The sequence below is a fragment of the Atractosteus spatula genome, chromosome 2 (genome assembly GCF_055471065.1).
Source record: "Atractosteus spatula isolate fAtrSpa1 chromosome 2, fAtrSpa1.hap1, whole genome shotgun sequence".
NCBI lineage: Eukaryota > Metazoa > Chordata > Actinopteri > Semionotiformes > Lepisosteidae > Atractosteus > Atractosteus spatula.
In genome coordinates this window covers 71777014-71800503 of record NC_142707.1, presented here as the reverse complement: position 1 = coordinate 71800503, position 23490 = coordinate 71777014, and the positions used below count along the sequence as shown (strand labels likewise).

Genomic DNA, 23490 nt, shown 5'->3' with positions numbered 1-23490 from the left:
AATACAAGTACTGTGCCTAATCACTTTAGGCAAGAGTACATATAGGTGTGTCCTCATTCATTTTGTAGGACAGATGGATGGGACCATTTACACGTGACTGGCAAAGTCCCCCAAGGCACAATGACATGAAAAATGGGAGGTTGCTTTCATTCCTAGGTGGCAGGGGAAGAGCTTCATATTCTTAAATGAGTATTTAAGACAAACTGGTGTGTGACATTTCTGAGCAGGGAGCTATGTCATCATATTAGCTGAGAAAGAATTAAGTAAAAAGTGAATTCCATGCTGAGAGGAAGAAAAAGAAAAAAAAAGACTGGGGCTGTGGAGTATTCTTCAGATGTGAGAGAGACAGAGGCGGCACGCAGGAATAAGATGCAGAGCAGTGGGGAAAGAAGACAAAAAGGAGCAAGTGAGAATGGGGGTTTGTGAAAGAGTGTCCAAAGAAATGGAAATGTGGAAGACAAATGCCAGGAGAAGTGTGAAAAGCCCAAATCTGTAAATGAATGGAGAGACTCAAAAAGAAATTAGCCTATCACTGAGTGTGGGGGTGGGAGGCATGATTTTAGGTTTGGTATAATTTTAGTTTCTGATGGCTCTCTAGAGTACGAATTCCCGTGAAAGGACACAGACACAAAGGTCAGTGCAATCATGAGTGAGAGAGGTGAAACGGGGAGCCATCGACTTGGGGACATCTTTGATCCTGACTGCTCTGATACTTTCCCTGGATTGGTCAGTCAAAGTTCTTCAAAATGCCTTCTTCCTGTTTTCAGGGATGGAGATGGTAAGGCACGATCTACAAGAGATGCAACACATAAGATTGCTGCTGTGGCTTTCTGTGGATTTGTAGGCGAAGACATCAAAAGGTGATTGATGTGGATAGTGATGGGATGGTTAAAGGAAATGAGGAATAACTGAGGAGTTATCTCTTTCTCACAATTGAAGAAGACTCCACATCCAAACCATTCTGAGTTTTCTTCTGTCTTTCTACTTTCAACACGACATTAAAGTCAACTCCTTAAGTTTTTTTCCACACACTTTTATAAATACCATTTCAGTTAAGCAAAAATTACTTTCATATAAAATCTGTGAAGGTTCTGCATTTCTTACGACTTAGAAGAACAGTTTAAAATGGTTTAAAATTCTTCCTGAAGCACTGAACAGCCTTATCCCAGCAGCAAAAGCTAAAAACAATACCTCAAATGGTTAAACCAGTCAATCGGGGGACATTTAAGGAAAAGGAAAACAGTTTATAAAATAATTCAGCTGATACACGGGAAGAAAATGAGTACAGGGAATTAGAATCACGGGTAAAAGTATGTTAGAAAGGGTGAGAGTAATAGAAATAATTATTGCAAAGAAAGCTTAAATCAATTTTAAAAATCTGTTAGTACTACAACAGCAAAATAACTGCACATGATAAAGTAAAATTCACTCAGGACAATAATGGGAAATGTGTGGACAATGAAAGTATTAACATGGGAGAGGCAGAAGTGTTTCAGATACTAGAAGCACTTAAGCTGAATACATTTCCAGTGTCCTCTCTTGTTTATAACTATTCTACTGGTTATGGTATGTTACTGATCAATTTTATTTCTTTAGGCATAACACAAAAACTTTTAATTATTACATCTTGCCTTGATGTGGATTGAAATGTCATTTCCTCATTCGATATAAAAAGCAAATAATAGTTTTTGATGTAAATAAAGGTTTACAAAAAAGGTTGGATTTTTCAGGTAGGATCCACAAATGTCTGTATGTCACCCATGGCAAAAAAACATTTCAATTATCCCTTCAGCACCTCTCTTAAAGGTCTGAACAAGGGCTGCAAAATATATCTGTATGTGTAACAAAGTCAAAAACATCATTATACTCAAACGAGGAATGAAGGGAGAGAATTGGAAAGTGTTACATATCTAAAAGGAATAACACAGAGGTGAGAGGTCTAAAATCCAATAAGATTATCACACCAATCCCCAGGGAATATGATGAGAAGGAAGTATTTGTTTCTAACGTCAAACTTGGCAAGTCGTTTACGCATATTGTTTACCATTGAATGATTAAACGTTAAGAACACCTTCTTATTGATTCCTGCTGCAGCTTCACAGACTTTGTTTCTTGCCTGTGTGGGAATGATCTTACGGAGCGCAGACGTCCATCAGCTAGAGAATATTTGATTGTGGGAAGCCATAGTACTTCACAAGCTGTTAAAGACACATTGAAGTAAATTATTAAGGAAAGACAGATAAACCACTGCTACTGTACATACAAAGCTGGAAAGCGAGCCAAAACGTTCAAGAATTGGGTCGTTGCTGCTATGTGAACTTTGATCTATCTTAAAACACACACAATAATTATTGTAATCTTTATTTCACATACTGCTTTTTAGGAATATATCTAAAAGAACTATGCATCAAAAATAAACCCCCCAAAAGGTATAAAATCAAGATAAAAGATTAAGATCATTTTATTGGCCAAATACAATTTCTTGCATTAGGAATTTGTCTTTTCACATACAGTACCCCAGCTTGCTCTCCATGTGACACAGACAGGGAGAGAAGCTGGGGGTCAGAGCACAGGGTCAGACATTTATACGGCACCCCTGGAGCAGTTGCGGTTAATGGCCTTACTCAGGGGCCCAATGGAGTAGGATTCCTCCCACCAGCTGTGGGATTGGAACCAGCAACCTTCCAGCCACAGGCACAGCTCCTTAGCCACAGTGCCACCTCTCCCCCCCAGATAGCAATAAAAAAAAACAATTAAATGAATCATCACAAAATACAAGAGAAATTAAAATAAAAACTGGCTGTAGCTTCGATTTATAAATATCAGTGGATTAGATCAGTAGATTTATAAATATCAATGGATTACATTATGGCAGTGGAACATTATTACAAGATCAGGCAAATATAATCGGAACTACTGGAGGTCTTGTTCAGTTTTCTTAGAATTTTAAATCAATCCAAATTTCAATGTCAAAACAAAGGGACAAAACTGGAGGTTAATGATTGTTTTGTTTAGAAAAATTAGATCTCTTGGATTTGGATCCAGTATGATGTAAAGACATAGGAAGAGTGATCAGTAAGTATGTGATTACACTGATAACATTTTAAAGAAACAAAGAAATAAATGCACTACACGCAGGTAACAGGTTTATTCCACGCTGAAAAGAGAAGAAAGGAAACACAGCATTTCGGCTGTGGAGCCTTCTTTGAATGTTAGTCACCAAAAGTCATTCTTTTCAGCATGGAATAAACCTATTACTTGTTCCTTTGCAGCCTACGCATGCTGATGCAGGTCCCCACCTGGACTACACACAGGTAATGTTGCTTACATGACTAACTTATGAGATTACAAATAAGATATAAAACAGTTTGGGATGAAAAATAATGTCTTGGTTTTCTCTCATCATGTGACCAGCAATGACCAACTACAACTGTGTGACCCACCAAGAGCCAGGCAGCACTACTCTCAAACCTCCAGGGCCTGGTGATATTCTACTACTTGTACTTCAGGAAACAAAAGCTGCTATTCATAGCCTTTAACAAAACTCTAAAAAACAGTCACTCAATGCAGGGATTGTACCCACTGACTGACAAAATGCTAATCTAGTATCCATCCATAGAGAGTGTGATGGAACAGAACCAGCCAGGTGATTATTGATTACAAAGTCTTCCTTTTTTTACATTTAATGTTATGGAAATGATCGTTACATTTTAAGCAGAGGATCATCTGAGTGACAGCATTATTTTAGGGGATAGTAAAAATTAATTTCTAGAGGTTAGGAAATTATATACTGTAGTATGGTGTACAGGACTTAGATTTTCAGATGATGTTCTCTAAAGGACTGCCCTACCGAATATTATGTTTACTGTAAACCTCACACTGCAATACTGCAAATAGTGTTGTTAAACAAAGTCAGACCATTTCTATTCCTGTTTCCTGGATAGGTATGTACTGTGCACATAATATGATGCATGATACAAGAGTGGAATTAAATGATATGTGTAAGATTTTTTTCTGTTTTTCTCCTGAGTGGTGAAAACATTTTGATGTAGTGTGCTTCAAAACCGTGCCCTCATAGATGTGTTTCTGACACCTGAAAAGAATGAAAGATACCGAAATAAACTGTATGTTTTAGCAGCTCGTTGTAGTTCATGAAATAAATATAACAGTTAGTGTTGATATAGTAGGAGCCCTTAAGGGCAAAACATTATTTTTTGTCCAGCAACACTCCTTTGCTTTGCATAAGGTAGTTGAAAGCTGTTGGAAGTTATTTGTTTAATGTAATCCAAGTGCTTCGTTAGGCCTGGAAATATAGAGCACATTCTTCTGGGCTTAGTGTCAGTTATTGAAATCGAATTTCATGCAAATGGGAAATAGAAAGATTCACCATGCTATTGCACACTTCTTCCATGCTGTCACCATACAGAGCATATGAATCAGAATGACACCCAGAAATTCAGGGATATTATAGGGACAAAGCAAAATGTTAACTATATTGGATACTTGTGTAATTTAAATGTTGGTTATTCTAATAACTGCATTTCTAGGCATCTGAGGGCTTTCTGCTTTCACAAGCTCTTCCCCTTGGTGTTGGAAATGTCAGCCTTCTGGTATTCATTGCTGTCTGTTTCTCAAATCCAAAAGCATTAAAGTTCAAATAAACTGTATTCTTAACATTTTAGCATGAAACATTGATTTCTTTTAATGTTGTTCTGTCATTACAAGAAAACCTAAACAAAACTCAAAACTTATGCACAGTACAGAAACATCTGTTCTTACCTTGAATCCTACAGAAGTCCCTTCATTTCGATTCTAATTAATATCCGAGATACCCTACCAGCTGCCAGCTTTTTTGAGTACTTGCCAAAAATCCTATTTGAAATATTTTTGGTCTGCATAAAAAAGCAATATCGTTTAGCTGTTTTGCTGTAAATATTTCCTCTATTCCCACAGGATTGCTGTGATATCAACAAAGCAGGGCATCATGTGTCAGTACTCCAGGCAGTACTCTGCCAGACTCATAGTCATTAAATACATTCTAAGGCTTACATTTTTTTATACTAATATTAAGGTTATTTGTAATAAAACAGTGAATAGATAGAAATCATAGGAAAGGTAACAAATGAGACTTGGCCATCCAGATTGCTTAGTTGCTAGGAGCTAATTGATCCCAAGATCTTATCCAGCCTCTTCCTGACAGAAGCTAAGGTACTGTCTTTGATAACATGCCTAGGTAGATCACTTTGATTAATTTCACCTTAAAATGGAAAGTGTTATTTTTTATACATATCGCTGTGTTCACAGCATTAGTTTCAGAAGTTAAACATAAAATAAAATGAATTAAGAGAATTTGTATTTATTTGGAAACACAAGGTTTGACTGCAGATCAAGTGATCAAGTGAGTTTTTGTATTTCCACAGTACATGTCAATACTTTTTAAAATGCAATGTGTTTACATATGAAATGATGTAATGAGTAAAACATGTTAGGCATGTAAGAGTAATTCAAAGAGTGATGGGGAAATTATCCACATTCTCTGAATTCTAAGATTCATATCAGGTCCAAACGTAATAACTTACTTTCTCTTTGCTTTTTTCCATACTCAAAGACTGTTAAAAATAAAAAAAAAATACTTTCCCATATGATTTTGATTTTGTTCAGATTATGAGAGCTGTATAGGGTCTGATCAGTCTGATAAAAGTATGTAATCTGTGAGAAGACACAGTGAACTAAAAGTATGGCACTTTGTGAAAACTCAGTAAGACTGACTAAAGCAGACAATTTACACAATTCAATTTCCACGCAAGGACAAGATGAAACCACAAAAGGATTAGATTAAAAAAAAACATCATAAAACAAAGTGCCTGTTCACTATGTTGCTGCTGGGCCCCTAATATTGTGTAATATATAAAATAGTTTAGGAGTCATGTTCCAAAACATATACTATATATTCATGTACTGATTTTATCAAGGGCTAAAGCCAGTTGATATTTGATCAGAACATTCAAAATTGGTTAAATAGAAAATGAGACACATTTACAAAAAGACAAAAGAACCTACTAGGAATTGTGAATGTACTATACACACAGTATTCTAAAACAATCGGCATGATTTGTGGTTTAGCAGCATTTCACAGTGTGGTTTGCATCATCTTATCTACACTCTCATCCAAGTGGACTACAGCAACATCAACGAAAACAACAACAGTGTTCAGTGTCCAGGTCCTCTAACACCTACTGTACATGCCACAGCGAGAGTAACATGGGAGGTGAAAAGACTCAGGAATGTTGTTGAGTGATTCAACAGAAAAACTTTCAGCAACGCTTTTCCATTCAATTAACTATTCCTGCTTTTTGTCGCTAGAATATATTTTAACTCTCATATTGAACACCGTATCAGTTAATAAGTCTGTTCCACTGTCATCTCGGTTAAAAACAATCTGCCGTTTCTATTAAACTCCATTATTCTTGTCCTTTGACTTCACTTCAATAAATAGAGATATGAGACAACATGACAGACAAAAAATCAACTAAAAATAATTCCATTACCCAGTGCTAAAAAAGCAGGGTGTGCTTTCATGACATTTTTTTAGAATAACTCAGTTTGCTTTAAATAAAAGCAATGGCATATGTAACTATATGAAGACAACACATTGAGCCTGGATATTTAGAGAGAACACTTTGGCCATTGTGATCGATAGCATGCGGCTGTTGTTTTAAGGAAGTTAAGCAGTAGACGTGCTACCTCCTCAATATTGTAACTTGCTCTTCAGGCATTAACAGCCTCACTGACAGAAGCTGGAGGCCATGAATTCTCTGTCTGCCTTATTTACCATTATATCTTTTGGTGTCTAACATGTCTTCAGTGTATCATTAGAGGGTGTAAATGACTCTTCCAGATTCTAGATTAGGAATGTAAAAAAACAGAAGACAAGAGAGTGATCCAGAACATGTTGGATTCTCCAAAGCTGATAGGTGTTTCTCCACAGTACAGTATATTTTCCCCCACTACTAGGCCTTTACAATCTTTACATGTAAAAAGGGGCTGTCTAATTGCCGAAGAAAATAGCACTAAGCACGGCACTAAGTCTGGTACTCTTGCTTAATGTCCTAAATAATGGCTTGGTCACTATTCTTATGCAGCCAGTCAGTTTCTTGATGATGCATCGTTTTCAAACAAGCTTCAGATGTATAAGCATAATTAAAGACACGTATTTAGCTATTATTAGACCCCCATAGGCCAATCTAGACATGCAAAATGCACAACCAAATTAGTCTCCGGCATTCTTAGCAATCTTCTCTGGTATAAATCAACCAACAGGACAAATAACAGTGCTAGACATACATGTAGATTCCGCCTTTAAATCCTTGGTTATAACTAAAACCATACAAGTGCCCAGAATGTCAAGTGGTACCAAAACAGAACATCTTTTCTTGGGAGACTTTCATCCATAGGGCCAGCAAGCTTTGACTATATCTAGCAGGAAAACAATAATGCCTGTTAATTAATTCAAGGCAGGCCACATTGAATTAATTAATTAACTAGCCTTTATTGCCCATGAGGGAAACAGTCTTGCACTTTTAAAAGCTCATAAACATACTTATGACAATAATAAAATACAACAACAGTACAATACCGTGATACAACACAACATTCAAGAACATCGCTCAGTCAGAACTCTTCCAGTACCATAAGGTAAAAAAACAGCAATAAGCCTATTAAAACCAATAGGCTAATAGGCAAAACAACTGACTAAAAACAAGATCCCTACCCACGAACAAACTTTTCCTAATTCAATAATTTCATACTTTTAGGTATTCAAGTATAAAAGAAGTAAATGCTCTCTTAGGCTTTATAAAGGGGATCTGGTACAGTACCTCCTCTAGAGGCTAGGACAGTCTGGAAAGAGGGGATGAGAGGGGTCATCTAAGATTTTATGTGCAAGATTAATTATATTGTATGTCACTGTGTTAAACACGTTATTGTATCCAAGGATGTGCCAGTAATCTTGCCACCAGTCCTGATTGATGAAAAGATAATACAATGTGCAAATAACGCATGGCAAATTAGACTACAGAATAGCCAATTTTACTCTATGAAAGAATGAACAATCTTCTACATCCTAGTGTTAATCCCGCATCGGCACACCCGTCTCCATTTGGCGCGGTCACGGGTGTCTTCCAGGAATGTTCACTTTCCGCATGTCTGCAGTGATCCAATAGCAGAGGTAAAAGTAGAATACATGCATAATATACACTGCATTAGTTTCCTCCAAGTTCGGGGGTGTTTTTATTATTCTATTAGTTTATTTGTGTATACATTAAGATTATAGCAATCAACCTTGAATGACCGAAATGTCAGCTGAATTAACATGGGTTAAGACGAACAAAGGCATTCAAATATGATGATTTTAAGTCATTAACATACCATTTTAATTTTAGAGAGGACGTAAAGGTATTTAATTTATTATCTACATATATATATATTTCTTGTTTGCTTTTCTTGTGGTTGTGCCAGACAACACAATTAATACGTCTCAGAACTTTGCTTCTTCAGTCTCATGAGTATAGTCATTCATATTCATAAGCTCCTCGTGCTTTAAAATGTAAGAATTATTTTCAGCAATACATAAGTATAAGAGGTGCAGGTAAGCCTGTTTTTGCTGAATATTATTGTATCCTTCATCTGAATTATCCATCTGGTGATCCAGCTACTTGTTTATCTCTTTCAGATCCCTATATGAAGTGTTACAATGAAACTATTTTTTATAACACAACTGCTAGTTCCTAAAACGAGCTTCTGCTAAGCAGTGCAGGTTTCCCTACTTGCTATTTATGCAATACCAACTACCTGATATCTAGAGTTAGCTACCAGTGTGCAAAAGTGGATCATATGCAACAATTCTGAAATATACTGTACCTGCACTGGAATATCCTTGTGCACAGTCTTCTGCTTAACACTTGCCACACAATATCATTTTAGCTTTTTGGAGAGCCAGCCACTAACGTTATAAATGAAGAGTTCGCGGAGCTCTACACCTGATCCCAATCAAGAAAACCTACAACAAGCGTCCTAACATAAGGACCGATACACAGTTCCATCCACACTGGCATAACAATAATAACTTGCATTTATATAGCTCTTCTAAGGGATGTCAAAGTACTTTAGGTATAGGAGGACACCCATTTCATCCACCACTGAGGTGTGCTACTCTCTTCAGTGATGCACAGCAGACATGAGGGACCAGCATCCTCAGTATATAGCAGGTCAGGCAAAGAAATGCTTCACCAATTGAAATAAGGGGGAACCTCAGGAAGGTCAGTCGTTCAAGCCCAGAATGGAACCTAACCAGGACACCCCGACTCTTTAAAAAGGACCATTGTATCTTAATGGCTTAGACTAAGTAGTCAGGACCTTGGTTTGATGACATGTCCAATAGGTGGCACCCCCCACAGCATGGTTTCCTGGTGCTCACCATAATGAAGAGGCTAGGAAAGAGAGTCATCTTGAAATCAACATGCCCGATGACCAAGCATTATAACAGCGTGATGAGGAGAACAGCACATTTCTACATGAGTCAAAGTCAAGAACAGAAATCTCTTTTATATATATATATGTATTTACAGTGAATGCTCAACACATTGTTTACATATAGATTACAAGTACCATTTAAACAAACGTTCTGAGAAATAAAACTTAAAATAAAATGCCGTTTTACAGCATTTTTGTTCAAAGCACATTTGAATGAGTCCAGTGCACTGGGGAAAAACAAGATAAGCAGTATACTTCTGTATTATGTAAATGATACTGTGGTCTTAAACTAGCTAAACCAGTTTGATTCCTGTAACTGTAGATGCTCATTCAAATTCACAAAGCTTTCCACCTTTATGACTGTTTACTTTTACCTGTATTAACTCCATTACTTTAAACAATACTAATTATTTTCCTATCACCCTGTTCTTTCATCACAGCTTTCCCTGGCATCTTTATTAAAGTCAAGCAGCTAACACCCATAACTTGATTTAAGCAAAAAAGTTTGGTTGTATGTTTCAAATACAATGAGAAAGTATGTGGTTATGTAATATAGGAGTTCCAGAATTCACATCTCATCAGTTTATCTTAGCAGAATGTCTGTAGATTTGATTATTTTATCTCAGAAGTATTTTATCTTATTTACTGTACACTATGGAACATGCAGTATATTAAAAGAGAAATATATTATCATATTGCATTAATGAAATTGCACTACATTATATTTTTTGGCTTGAATATCACATTTCCACCAGCAATCAGTAGGCCTTCCAAAACTGCACTACTATAAAACTTCTCATATCAAGGAAGGATTAACATCCCTCACCTACTGCTACTGAGCCGGTGGATGAGATAAAACGCTCAAAGTCAGTAGGAAGTACTTTAGGACCTTTTTTATTTTTTGCTGCTCAAGGATAACTGTTACTGTCTAAAATGATAAAGAATAGTAAATTTAATATTATCACTTTCTCCACCCATTTATGAAATGCCGTCAGCATTAGAAAACCTCTAGATTAAGGTTATATGTTCCAAAGATGGAATCACTTTCGATTACTGATAAATCGTACGACACTGGCCGGATCCACTTTGCTTGACAGAAAGGCTTCTGACAACTCATTAATGCAATAGTATGCATTATCTGTAGTATCTGTTTCGGTATTCATCCATAAACGTCGGAGGCTAGCTTTGTAATGAATAGTGTTATTTTTATAAAACGCAAATCAATAGAGTTCTGACGTTTCCATAAATTTTAATACGAATAAGCCCATAAAAAGAAGTTTAAAGAAACTCCATTGAAAAGCCAAGTACAACACAGCCAACTGCTCCAAAGTAGAGTTACTGCACAATCCCCAGGTTGGGGAAGGGCTAAAAATATAGCCTTCCACATGTTTGAGGTCCACCGGAAAAAAATCCCCGAACTGCAAAATCTTTTTAATGATTAAAAAAAAAAACCTTATTTCCAACAGCCCAGTTTTAGCTGTGATGCGTCCCGGATGAGCTAGATTGTATTGTGCCAAGTGTCTTGTGAGCAGTATGCAAGGTTCAAGTTTCGCGTGTGCACTTTCTCTTCTCTCTCCATCCTGAATCACATCCTTCTCCCTCGGTTTCACTACTTTCCTCTCTTTTCCTGGAGCCTCGGCCCCCTAACTCTCCATCACACACGCACTCACTCTCTCTCACGCACACTCACACACAAAAAGACGCACATGTTGGCTTTTTGAAAGAAAATAAAAACTGCTCTCTTTGCCCCCCTAGACTGCTGTCTGTTTCCCCCATCCCTGTTTTCTCCCTTCCCATTTCTCCGCGCCTTGCCTGAGTGGCTGTTGCGCCCTGACGGCGAGAGGAAGGCTGCTTCCTGCATCCCCACTCCTCCTCTCCTCCTCTCCCGCTTCAGCGCCTGGCTTCGCTTCTGCGAGCGAAATCACCATGGAAACTAGATGATTCCCAGCCGCAGGAGAAGAGGCAGAGAGAATGGAAAGACCCTTCGCCCGGAGAAGCCATTCTGCCACAGACACCCCTGCCTCTGTAAATCAATCCCATAAAAGGCACATTTAATTCTTTAAAATGATTTATTTCTGTAGCACGGGTAGCTCCTGGAGGCCGTGCGCTCACCGGCGCAACCGCGACACCAACACGTCCGTCAAGCCCGTGAAATGAAACTTTTTAAACGGAATACCATTTTATATAGCTATGATTTAGGGCTGACGCCCCTCCCTCCATCGTTTCCTTTGGTAGGAATGAACGGTCACTTAAATATTATTCGCTCAATCTATTGATTACGTATACCGTTACCTACAATTTACGTGCAAACGCCAAAATCCGTTATTTTTTTTCTGCTTTCTCTCCCTCAAACACAATGAAAACCGATTCATACATTTGAGTGATGTTAAAAAAAAAGCCTTTCTTATACGACCCTTTGGCTGAAAATGCATCCAGTTTCAAAGAACATCTGTCCTTTCCCCCCCCAAAAAACGCATTATTCCAATTACTAATCCTAATGGTATTTCAGAATGGTATACACTTTAAAATGACGCTTCTGTAAATCTTTAAGGTTAAACCTCATACAGTTTCATTTCTGGGTCTCTCTCAGTTTTTTTTCTCCCAGCTTTTTTTTTACACATATTTATATTACACGTTTTTCTTTTAAATAACTATACGAAACTTGCAAACCCTAAACTCAAGAACATTTTTTTAAATAAAGAATGAACCGTTTTATCGTAACAAAAGATTCAAGTGATTTCGGTTTTAATCATTCCCAGACTGATCCGTATTTTGTTCCTTGCAACAACACCATTAAACCACGTCTTGCGGTGCAGCGTGAATACGGACACAAAACATGCAACAAGAATTTAGTCTAACAATGTCCATTTGAAGAAGATAATTGCCACGTCCGGGCACTGACTGAGAAATGATCTTTCTTGGGTCAGAGCTAGGGCTGATCTCAGTGTCGACCCCCCAGCCGTCCTTTGCGAAAATCAGCCCTCATAAACTTTAATCATCAGCACCTCTGTTTAAATTTAATTGTTAAAAGCCCATCTTGCCCGACGCATTTGGAAGATTGGGTTGGGGAGTAATTAAAAAATGCATGTACATACGAAGGTAACGATTTAAATTCAACAAAGCAAATCGTCCTAAAATACAATGGAGCAATATTGCCCAGGAGTTTCATACGACGATTTCTTTTTTAATTAAAGAAATTGTAGCTATAGGACAACTAGCTTTTTCAGGTTTGTAACAATCTGCTGCATTGTTCGCTCGCTTTCTAAGCCACGCCCCTCCCTTTGTATGCCGGCTCTCTGATTGGCTGGGGACGAGTACGGATGGCGTCATCGCTCGGAATGCCCATTCATCTGTGCACTTGGGCGTTGGACTCTGCATCTTATTAGCAACAAGGGAAATTTCTCCATTTTCCACCCTGTCTACAGCTACACAGCAACAAATCTGGGATTTTTTATTACTTCTCCCAACTTGGCAGGCTTTTTTTTTGCCATTTACCCGTTTTGTTCGCTGCAGCCGGACTTGGGTCACTTCTAGAGTAAACTTTTTTCAGGGAAGGGGGTCTTTGAACAGATCTTACAACAGAGGAGAGACGCTTGTGGTCTTTTGTTCGTTTTTTTGGATCGGCTGAGTTTCTTTGTTGGACCGAAGGCATGGGAGCGCAATTCTCCAAAACCGCTGCAAAAGGCGAAACTGCCGCTGAAAAACCGGGAGAAGCCGCCGCTTCACCCTCTAAGGCGAATGGACAGGTAAAAAAAAAAAAATCATTTTTAAAGAACCTTATTATGGGGGCTTGTTCATTGTTTCAGATACAGTGTTGGCGCAATGGTGCGGTTTAGACCGGGACTTCCCAACACATGCCGGCATGTTACAGCGCGAACCGAGCCCGAATACTACGGAGTACTTAAATCTACAATTTAAGGAAATTAGTTGTATTTTTACACGCCTTTGTCTTTATTTGAGCTTAATTTGGGGGGAAGCCTGTGATTTTTACACGGCATTTTCCTGATGGGAAATTGACCAGGATGAATCGGGGTTTTAAGCATTCCGTGTGGGGTTTATTTTCTTCGTTAACTTCAGAAACGGGGAGCGTTTTTGCACGGTTTATCTCGTGTTCCTGCATCAGCAGCCGCACCGTGTGGCTCCTCTGTCTGGACGCCTCGCCAAACGGTGCTTTGTTTGAAGAGCAGGATGGTGCCACAGTTAGAAGCGTGCAGCTCTGGACTCGTGTGACTTACTCGCAGACATATTTTCTACTTGTAGTTGGATTAAAATGGATAATTGCGTAGTTCATAATTCGTTACTCATTTTTTTTTGGTCGGTGTCGACGTTGTAATTAACCTAACTTGCGATGTTTCCTCGATCTGCGTTGCACTTGGGTTTATTTTGCGTCCAATTTGGAGTAGCAGGAATAAAACGGGTGAAAGGGAGCCATTCTTTCAGGGGCATCTGAGAAGTGGCTAATGAACTGTGGAGTATCTGAAATGGCTCTGTGCTGGGGCAACAATGGCTCGCTACAGTCTTGCTACCACGCCTTTTGTTCGAGATGCTGTGGTGAGGATGCATGGTATCACCATAGTCGGAGGCTGCTGTACGAGACTAAGCACGTCGCTTAAATACAGTATCTCTGAAACGGGTTTGGCTAATAGCCAGTGCTTCTAAATATATTCTTCAGTGTTTTTTTATCTTAAATCAATCGTAGTAAACGCAATAGCTGGGTTCTTGGACGAAACGGCGCTCTGCGTGATCTGCTGGTCTAATGAGCATCTGCTGTGATTTGGCGCTGCACCGCTTGCGAGCGCCTGTCGCGGCGGCGGCAGAGCGCCCCCCGGTGGAGACACGGGGTCTTACAGCGCACGGCTTTTCCATCTGCCTCCGCCGAGGGGATCGTTTCTAGACATCTCCGGGAAGAAACCTCGAGGTCTGGGGCGTCTCGAAATGTGATTTCTTCATTCAAGGCATCGTTTTCATACCCCTCGGTAGGGGGTGGGTGGTCGGGAAGAGGTGTGGATGAAATCCTGCTTAAAGATGTTGTTATTCGCGCGGATGCAAAAGAGCCTTCGAAAGGATGCGAATCTGAAACGATTTGCGGGTTTTTTTTTGTATTTTCAAATGTTGTCACAGGCTGCCCCGTGTGTTAGACGGCGGTACTGAGGCGCGTAGTGGGCAATTTTCATTTTCTCTTTCGTTGTTTTTTTTTTCAAAACATTTTTCCACCGTCTTTTTTTTTTTTTTTTAGGAAAACGGCCACGTGAAGGTGAACGGCGACGCCTCGCCCGCGGACGCTGAGGCCGCCGGGAAGGAAGAGGTTCAGGCCAACGGAAGCGCCCCCGCCGAGGAGAGCCCAAAGGAGGAGGCGGAGAAGCCAGAGGCGGCCTCCGCGGAGAAGGAGAGCGCGGAGGGAGACAAGGAGAACGCCGAGGCGGCTTCCCCTGCCGAGGGCGAGGGCTCCGCCAAGGCCGAGGAGGGGGCCACGCCCTCCACCAGCAGCGAGACCCCCAAAAAGAAGAAGAAGCGCTTCTCCTTCAAGAAGTCCTTCAAGCTGAGCGGCTTCTCCTTCAAGAAGAGCAAGAAGGAGACGGGGGAGGGGGCGGAGAACGAGGGGGCCGCGTCGACGGAGGAGGCCAAGGACGAGGCTGCCGCCACGCCGGGGGCCGCCGACGCCGCTGAGGAGAGCAAGCCGGCCCAGGAGGAGGCCAAGGACGAGGCCGCCGCCGCCGCCGTAGAGGAGACGAAGGAGGAGGCGAGCCCCTCGCAGGAGGCCAAGTCGGAGGAGACGGCGCCGGAGCAGGCCGCGGCTGAGGAGGCGAAGGCGGCCCCCGCAGCTGAGGAGCCCAAGGCCAAAGAGGAGAGCGCGGCCGAGGAGAAGCCGGCGGAGCCGGCGGCCGCCGAGACCAAGGCCACCGCCGCTGCCACCGAGCAGGAGGCGCCGAAAGCAGAGGAGCCCGCGTCGGCGACGCAGGAGCCGGCCCCCGCCTCCAGTCCGGAGGCCCCGGCGGCGGAGGCAGCAGCCCCGTCTGCGGAGTAAGGCCAGGCACCCCCCCCCCCCGGAGCGACGCACGAGATGAGAATAAGAAAAAAAAAGATAATCAAAGACCTTTTCCCTGTTTTTGTTGGAAGTGGTGCCAGGTACTGGTTTTGGAGAACTTGTGTACAACCAGGGATATTTTCAAGCTTTTTTTTTTTTTGTTTAGTCCCCCCAAATCCCCCCCCCTCCCCTCCTCCCCTCCACAGAGCCCATCTCAGTTCGTTGTTACTACTATTCCAGCTGGCAGTGAGGTCCGTGGCCTAGAAGAGGAGATTTTTAAGAGCACCAACTCCAGCCACGCTCTGCCTTGTACTTTTTTGCATCAGTATTAAATGTTTTTTGCCTATTTTGCTTTTTTTTATATATATACGAAACGTATGGACGTGTGCCCACGGGTGTGAAGGAGACAGGCGGGTGGCCTGAGGGTGTCGGATGAAGTGATGGGGGAGAAACGGCGGGAGGTGCCACAGCATATGACGGAAAGGGTAGTCTTAAAACAAACAAACAAGCAAATTTGAAGATTACAATGTCTGTGTGAAGAGTGTACCATAAGGTTTACAACACTAAGTCATTTTTTGCTACAAGAAGGACAAAAAAAAATCCCAGATGAAATAGGTTTAGGACGTCATTTTAAATCATAGGAGCTTTTCACTTATCTCATTAGCTGTGCCAGTCGGTGATTAAGTAGAACTACAAGTTGTATAGGCTTTATTGTTTATTGCTGGTTTTATGACCTTAAGAAAGTGTAATTATGTATTACCAGCAGGGTGTTTTTAACTGTGATTATTGTATAAATGAAATCTTGATATCAAGAAGCACATGAAGTTTGCAGCTCTTTTTCCACCCTGCTCATTTTTGTAAAATAATAAAAAATCAAGTCATCCTGGAAGACCTTTTAAGCAATTTTAAACTCAACAAAGCTGTGATAAGTGGAATGGTTACTGTTTATATACTGTGGTATGTTTTGATTACAGCAGACAATGCTTTTTTCAGTGGTCTTTGACAATTAAGGAATCTCTCAGATGCAATGTTTGTGTAGCATCTTGTCTTTTTTTTTCTTTTGTAAATACTGGAGAAGCTTTGACCAATTTGACTTAGAGATGGAATGTAACTTTGCTTACAAAATTGCTATTAAACTCCTCTGCTTAAGGTGTTCTAATTTTCTGTGAGCACACTAAAAGCAAAAATAAATGTGAATAAAATTTGACTACAGCGTTTGGTCTTTTGTTCATTTCCTTTCTCCCTTAGCTTTGACTTTGCAGTAGGGAGCGCAACAGTTTGCAGGTTTATGGCAGGGAGTTGCTAAACAAACCTGTCAACCATGGAAGAGATGGTCTGATATGTCATGATCAAGGTAAGACATGTAACAAAATGGGTTGAATAGAACATTTAACCACTAGAAGTTTCAGTTCCTCAGATCTACATAAAATAGAGTAGAAGTAAACTAGTCCCAATTTATGATACTTAAAATGCTGATGGAGGAATTAGTTGAACAATAAAACAAATTGAAATGAATGTGTGAAACCGCCTGCCTTATGTTTTGTGTAATTGTTTTTGTGAAATCTTAAGCTTCTACACCACAAAATGGCGGCTTCAGGGATTTCCGCCTTTCACTTAGTGTAGCTGTAATGTAGTCTTCCATTACTAAAGACTGGCATTCAAAACCCAAGGTGTTGACAGTAGTCTGTAGTACTAGTGATGTCATTGTACTTGCAGAACTATAAAATCTCATAATCCAAAGACTGCATGAATCAGATGTAAAGATTTGTAAATTAACATTAGAATGATGTGGCGTGCTTTAAAGTAGACTACTTTGGCAATGTTTGTAGATGCAAATAGCAAACTTTTCACAAACTCTCCTATGCACTCTATGGTTGTTTTCCCATTTTGAGGATTCGTTTTATAAGAACATACCATGGTATAGTGCCTGAACTTTTTGAGCATCTTTTGAAGCTCAATAGCATGCATATTTTCTTCCTATTCTTGTGAAAACTGGTCTTTGTTTATACTTTTGGTAATTAAATGTTTGTAGTGCGATGATATTTCTGCTGTACAGATTTGTTTTCAGTTGATTACTAATTGGAACAATCCCTGGGATTATGATAAGCGATGGCCCCATAGAGCTCGCACTTTACTGTGTCACTTGGCAGCAGGGAAAGCAATGTAACAAAGGACAGTATCCATCAAATAATTCCTTACACTTACATAGCACTTTTCTGGACACTCCACTCAAAGCGCTTTACAGGTAATGGGGTCTCCCCTCCACCACCACCAGTGTGCAGCCCCACCTGGATGATGCGACAGCAGCCAGAGTGCACCAGTATGCTCCCCACACACCAGCTCTCAGTGGGGAGGAGAGCAGAGTGATGAAGGCCATTCAGAGATGGGGAGGCCATGATTGGTAAAGGTCAGGTGAAAATTTGGCCAGGACACCGGGGTAACACCACAGAGAGTCAGGACCTCAGTTTTACATCTCATCTGAAGGATGGCGCCTTTTTACACCATAGTGTCCCCGTCAATATACTGCGGCATTAGGACCCACACAGCCTGCAGGGTGAGCACCCCCTACTGGTCCCACTAACACCTCTTCCAGCAGCAACCTTAGCTTTCCCAGGAGGTCTCCCATCCAGGTACTGACCAGGCTTACATCTGCAGAGATTCAGTGGGCTGCCAGCTGAGTTGCAGGGTGATGTAGCTGCTGACAAAGCAGCCACTTACTGTATATTAGTTTAATGAGGAGAGAGAGTGCCATTGATACTCTATTTTTTGCAACAGTTTTAAAATATTTACATTAACAGTAATTATTAGTTTCTGGTCTTTTGCTGGGTAGCAGGCTATTAGAGATGAATGTTACTAGTAGTAAACTGATGGCCACATTAGAATCTTGAGTTGCATGGTCGTATTTTTCCCAATTTAACGGCAGCTGGCCGCTGGTCTCTGTTTCCTCCTGTTTCCTCCTGTCCCGATGCAAGTGCACTAGAGGCATACAGAGGTTGTCCTGGGTGTTGTCGCAGTGCTGCCCGTCAATTCCCTTACCCGGCAAAGAGGATCTTACATGTGCCAAAGGGGAAATAGTGGCGAAGCAACCTGATGACAGCACCCAGGCAGCAGGCACCCAGTCAGGCACCCCAGTTGCTACTGTCAAACGAATGATATCCCTGTCGCTCTGATTCTATGCCAATTCAGCCTCGATCGACACTTCAACACTGGGATGTTCTCTCCTTCGTTTGTGAGCTGCACAATGTGCAGAAGCAACACTGCAGGCTCATGATAACGTTTACGATGCATATTCTCAGCATTCACTGATTTTTGGATCCTTCTCAGCTGACAATACAAAGAGCTGAGAAATCAGGCCAAACCGGCTTTTCTGGATTGAAAAACTCTTGTCTATAACATGTTGTTCGCTATTTCTTTACTGCCCATATATGTTAAATAAAGCTTGAATGGATTTCTAAGTAATGCAATTCAGCTGTACTCAAATTTCTGATTCATTTTCTGATGTGTTTTGGAAAGTGTTGCAAAATGAAAGCAATAGAAATCAACCTTTTTCATAGGAGATGTATTTTCTAAAGACGGAGTATCAGAGTTATGTTATGAGTACTGTGTATTCATATATGGCACTATATTGTACAAATTCTGTAAAATGTATGGAAAGAAATTCTCGTTCGATTTTGTTTATGGTGCCCACCTAGTTGTTACAGTGGTGTAAGTGACCTGATTTCTCAATATTGAGAAACTTCATGTCAGAAGAGGAGTGTGCCTGAGAAAATGGTCTATCTGTATTTTCTACAAGTCATCAAAGTAGATTAGATTCAATTAAATCCAAAATACCCCCAGGGAGAAATTTAAGATTGCTACTTATTGGTTACGTTTATGCAGAGCATGAAAGCTCACCATAATGAATGAGCCAGCCATGGTGACATCTCTCCCCTGGATTTTCAGAAGTGTTTAAACCCCCCTGTTAAAGGGCTAAACCTCTCAGATAGTGGGTGTGACATTTATTTGGGTGTTGGGGTCTGGCACCCAAAGGTGTTTCTCATGATTGAGGTTTGAAACTGAGTAAGACCCCCATCAGCTACATTGATATCGTCACAAGGTCTCATCAATCATCCATCCATTTTCTAGCTGCTATATCCAATACAAGGTTGTGGGCGAGCTGGAGCCCATCCAGGCAAGCAAAGAGCACAAAGCAAGGGATACACCTTTGATGGGACACCAGTCCACTGCAGGGCATACTCAGACACACACATACACCAGGGCCAATGTTGCCAGCATGTCTTTGGACTGTGGGAGGAAACCCACACAAACACATGGAGGACATGCAGACTCCACACAGACAGCAGCTCGGGAATCAAACCCAGAACCCCGAGCTCTGCAAGGCAGCGACACTAACCACTGTGCCACCATGCCATCAATTACACAAAATCGAGTTATTATCAGAATGGCAACGTGAAGGTGGTCATTCCAAGAATTTGAATTTGTTTTTAAATCTGTGAATTTGCATACAGATCAACCATATCTCATCTCTTGGCTCAGTTCCACATGATAGGATGTGCAGTATGGAGGTAATTCAACTGCCATAAATGCAGAAGTGATAGTTGAACAGAAGTTGGACAGCCTGATGGCAGGGTGGTTAAGTCTGCTGCTTCTCCATTTTTGGGTCCCGTGATCAGTTCTGTGTGGAAAACCTCCAGCTTGTAGAAGGCTTAAGAGACTGTGACAGTACTCACATAAGGACACAGGATCCGCAAGGTGATGTGGTCTCTTTAGCCCATCCCACATTCAGGAGAAGGGGCAAAGCTGTAAGGTTATGTGGGTTCCTTTGGACTATATGGCATAAGGTCTCACGATCACATCAGTTTCAAGACACTTCCCTGTTGACGATGACTACAGTCCTTTTCAAGGACCAACGCATGTGAAGACCACCCACTGTTTCTCCAGTTGTCTCCTGGTTTTCGTCCAAAGACAAGCTGACTAGGTTACTTGCAGTCCCTTAATTTGTCCCTGTTTTCTTCTGTGTGTCTTGCAATGGACATGCTTCCTGCCTTGTGTCTTGGGCTTCTGGGATAGACGCCTTACGGGGAACAAGTTGCTTTCTGATCAAGGATTGATAGGCTTTAATTATTAAAACAATTTCCATCAATTCAGTTCAGCGAGTACACTGAACAAGATGGGAATTTGTTGGTGAATTTATTGTGCGCAAATTCTAAAAAAAAGTCCATGTTCTATAGAATTTGTCTTTCATCTTGATTCTGTTGATAGGCTGTACAGACTACGATCTGAGTTCTTTCACAATTCACTTTCACAAGCACATAAGAAGACTGAAAATTACTAGACTAGAGCCATAACAATGTGACAAATATATAACAAACTAGGCTTGTAGCTCCATTATGAATGATCCTGTTAAACAGGTGCAAAAATATAAAAAACAAAGGAACAGATAACAGGGAATGTAATGTGCATTTTACCTACTGTAACAATGAATACGCAATGGACCATTAAGAAATTCTAATTGAAGAATACTACTTATTTATGATTTATTTTTCTTACATACATGCATGATACCAGTAATATCTGAGCTTCTTTAGCGTATTACAAGTCACGTGAAAAGCTTACCACTTTTAAAATTGTCAGTTGAAGGAAGCCTCTTCATTTATATCAGCAATAGCAACTATTTTTATTCTGCTTTCATTTATGTTTATAGAAGTATCAGCACAATCTATATTTTGAAGCAGTGTGTTTATGTACTATGATGTCATCATTATGATGATACTGTATGCACTGCAATAATTGATTAAATAATTGGTTTAAAATATGAATTATACGAAAACACTCTGGAAAATCAAGGGTTGTTTACTGAACCTTTGACTTTATATCACAGCTTACTTTCAGAATGTATAGGGATCTTTAATACGATACACAGGTTCAAGGGAGATCTACAGTCTACGTATAACAGGAATTGGCATGTTAGCTGATGGACGTAGGACAACAAAGAAAAAATCTAATTGTCTGTAAACATCGATGCTACAAAAGACATTTTCTTCTTTCGTTTTTCTTCTATGCTCTTACAACAGCTTGTTTGAAGGCAGGGTAACCACACAAGTGTGAAATGAAATATTTATCAGCTTGGACAGAAAAGAGGAGTTAGCTCCAAACCTTAAAGATGAAAGCAAAACAGGACATGAAGGGATACAAACAACGGGTTTTACCTGATGGAGGTTTGCCCCGGAAGAAGAGAATTGTTTACAACTAGAAAAACAAAACCCTGGAAAGGGGAGATTTACAGCAAGTTGCAAGCGTATGTGCTCAGGACCCTGGCGATACACCTTCTCTAATGGCAGGAAAAGGTCAGGTGGTCTGCTGCCTGGTCTTTTGTGTAAAGGATGCTAACACAGCCAGGTAAGTTCCTAGATTTTAGCAAAAGGATAACAGCTGCTATAAGGAAGAAAACAAATTGAAGCTTTTTAAATGGACCAGTTGTTTGTAAAACACTGTCTATGTTTGTTCTTATTCTCTTGCATTCACATTGTGTCACATAGAAAAGTTAACTTTAGCTGAAGAAAACTAAAAATTTCCCCTTTCAACTAATTCAACAGTAATGCATACTAGAAGGAACAGGTGAAGGTCCATACCTTGCTGAAAGGTAAAGAAAAGAACATTTCTGCTGTGAAGTCTTCATCATCTGTGACACAAGAAGAAGGCTTCACAGCCAAAACATTGTGTTTCCTTTAACTTTCAGCACGGAATGAACCTTTACCTGTTCCTTTGCAGCCTCCACATACAGACACAGCTATATACTCTGTGCTCCGATATACTCTTCAAGGTATGTGCAGGTTTCATTTGTTCCTATCAAAGAGCACCACCTTGTGGGTATTTCAAATATGACAATGTATACCACCCATCCATTGTCTAACCCAAGGGTCTCCAACCTACGGATATTTTTATCTGGCCCGAGAACAGAGGACTACAGCGCCACCACTTCATGCTTACGCACAGGTGTTAAAGAAGTCAAATAACCTTTACGTTTAGGTTTACTTGTTTGTTGTTATTGTGTTTTCTTGCATTGTTTGTTTATTATTTTACATCGAAATGTCAGGAGCTTGGAGAAAAAAGTTGACGAAGAATGCCGTGTTTTTAATGAGAAGCGGACTGAAAACCATTTCGTGATTGAAAGCAATAACAAAGCGTTGTGCTTAGTAATATGCAGAGAAACCGTCGCTGTTCTCAAGGAGTATAATAACCGAAGGCATTACGACACGAAGCACAGAAGTACTCAGTCTTGACTGGTAAAATGCGTTCAGATAAAGTAGGAACACTGAAGAAAAACTTAATTTATCAGCGTGAAATATTCATAAAGCGATCACAACAATCAGAATCCATTGTAAGGGCGAATTTCAAAATAGCCAATGTCAATGTCACTGCCCAGCAGTACATGGCAGGGAAACCATGCACTGATGGGCAGTATATAAAAAAAACTTGTATTATGAAATTGCTGAAGAACTATGTGCAGGAAAAGTTGCTTTGTTCGTGGAAATAAGTCTGTCAGCTGATGTAATTGTTTGTCGCACAGAAGACCTGGAAAATAACATTTCTCCGCAGTTGAAGAAAATATGGATATACTGTAGTTGTGAAGACAGTGAATTTTATATGATCGTCCTCCCTTAATCATAGTGTTTAAAAACTTCACTATCTGAAATTGAGAGTGAATATCCGGACGTTCCGTACCACTGTGAGGTTCGCTGGATCAGCCAAGCTGAAGTACTCAAGAGATTTTTTGAATTACGCACAGAAATCGATATTTTCATGACTCGGAGGAAACGACCTATTAACGCCCTCTCTGACAGTGTTTGCTTATGGAAGCTCGCCTTTCTTGTGGATTTGACTGCACATATAAGTGAACTGAATGTGAAACTTCAGGGCGAAAATTCTGTCAT

The 23490-nt window shown here is 40.4% G+C and overlaps 1 protein-coding gene across 1 annotated transcript; it reads left to right on the top strand.

Moving 5' to 3' along the window:
• Positions 1–12875: 12875 nt before the first annotated feature.
• marcksa (myristoylated alanine-rich protein kinase C substrate a) lies at positions 12876–16763 on the top strand. Its single transcript, XM_088905915.1, has 2 exons — positions 12876–13277; positions 14768–16763. The coding sequence occupies exons 1-2, from the start codon at positions 13182–13184 to the stop codon at positions 15554–15556; spliced, it is 885 nt and encodes a 294-aa protein (XP_088762041.1). The 5' UTR covers positions 12876–13181; the 3' UTR covers positions 15557–16763.
• Positions 16764–23490: the final 6727 nt, after the last annotated feature.

Bases quoted from the DNA above. Each gene is read 5' to 3' on its own strand.
- marcksa (XM_088905915.1), top strand. From the start codon at position 13,182: ATGGGAGCGCAATTCTCCAAAACCGCTGCAAAAGGCGAAACTGCCGCT. The intron at 13,278-14,767 runs GTAAAAAAAAAA...TTTTTTTTTTAG, and splicing joins CCTCTAAGGCGAATGGACAG to GAAAACGGCCACGTGAAGGT.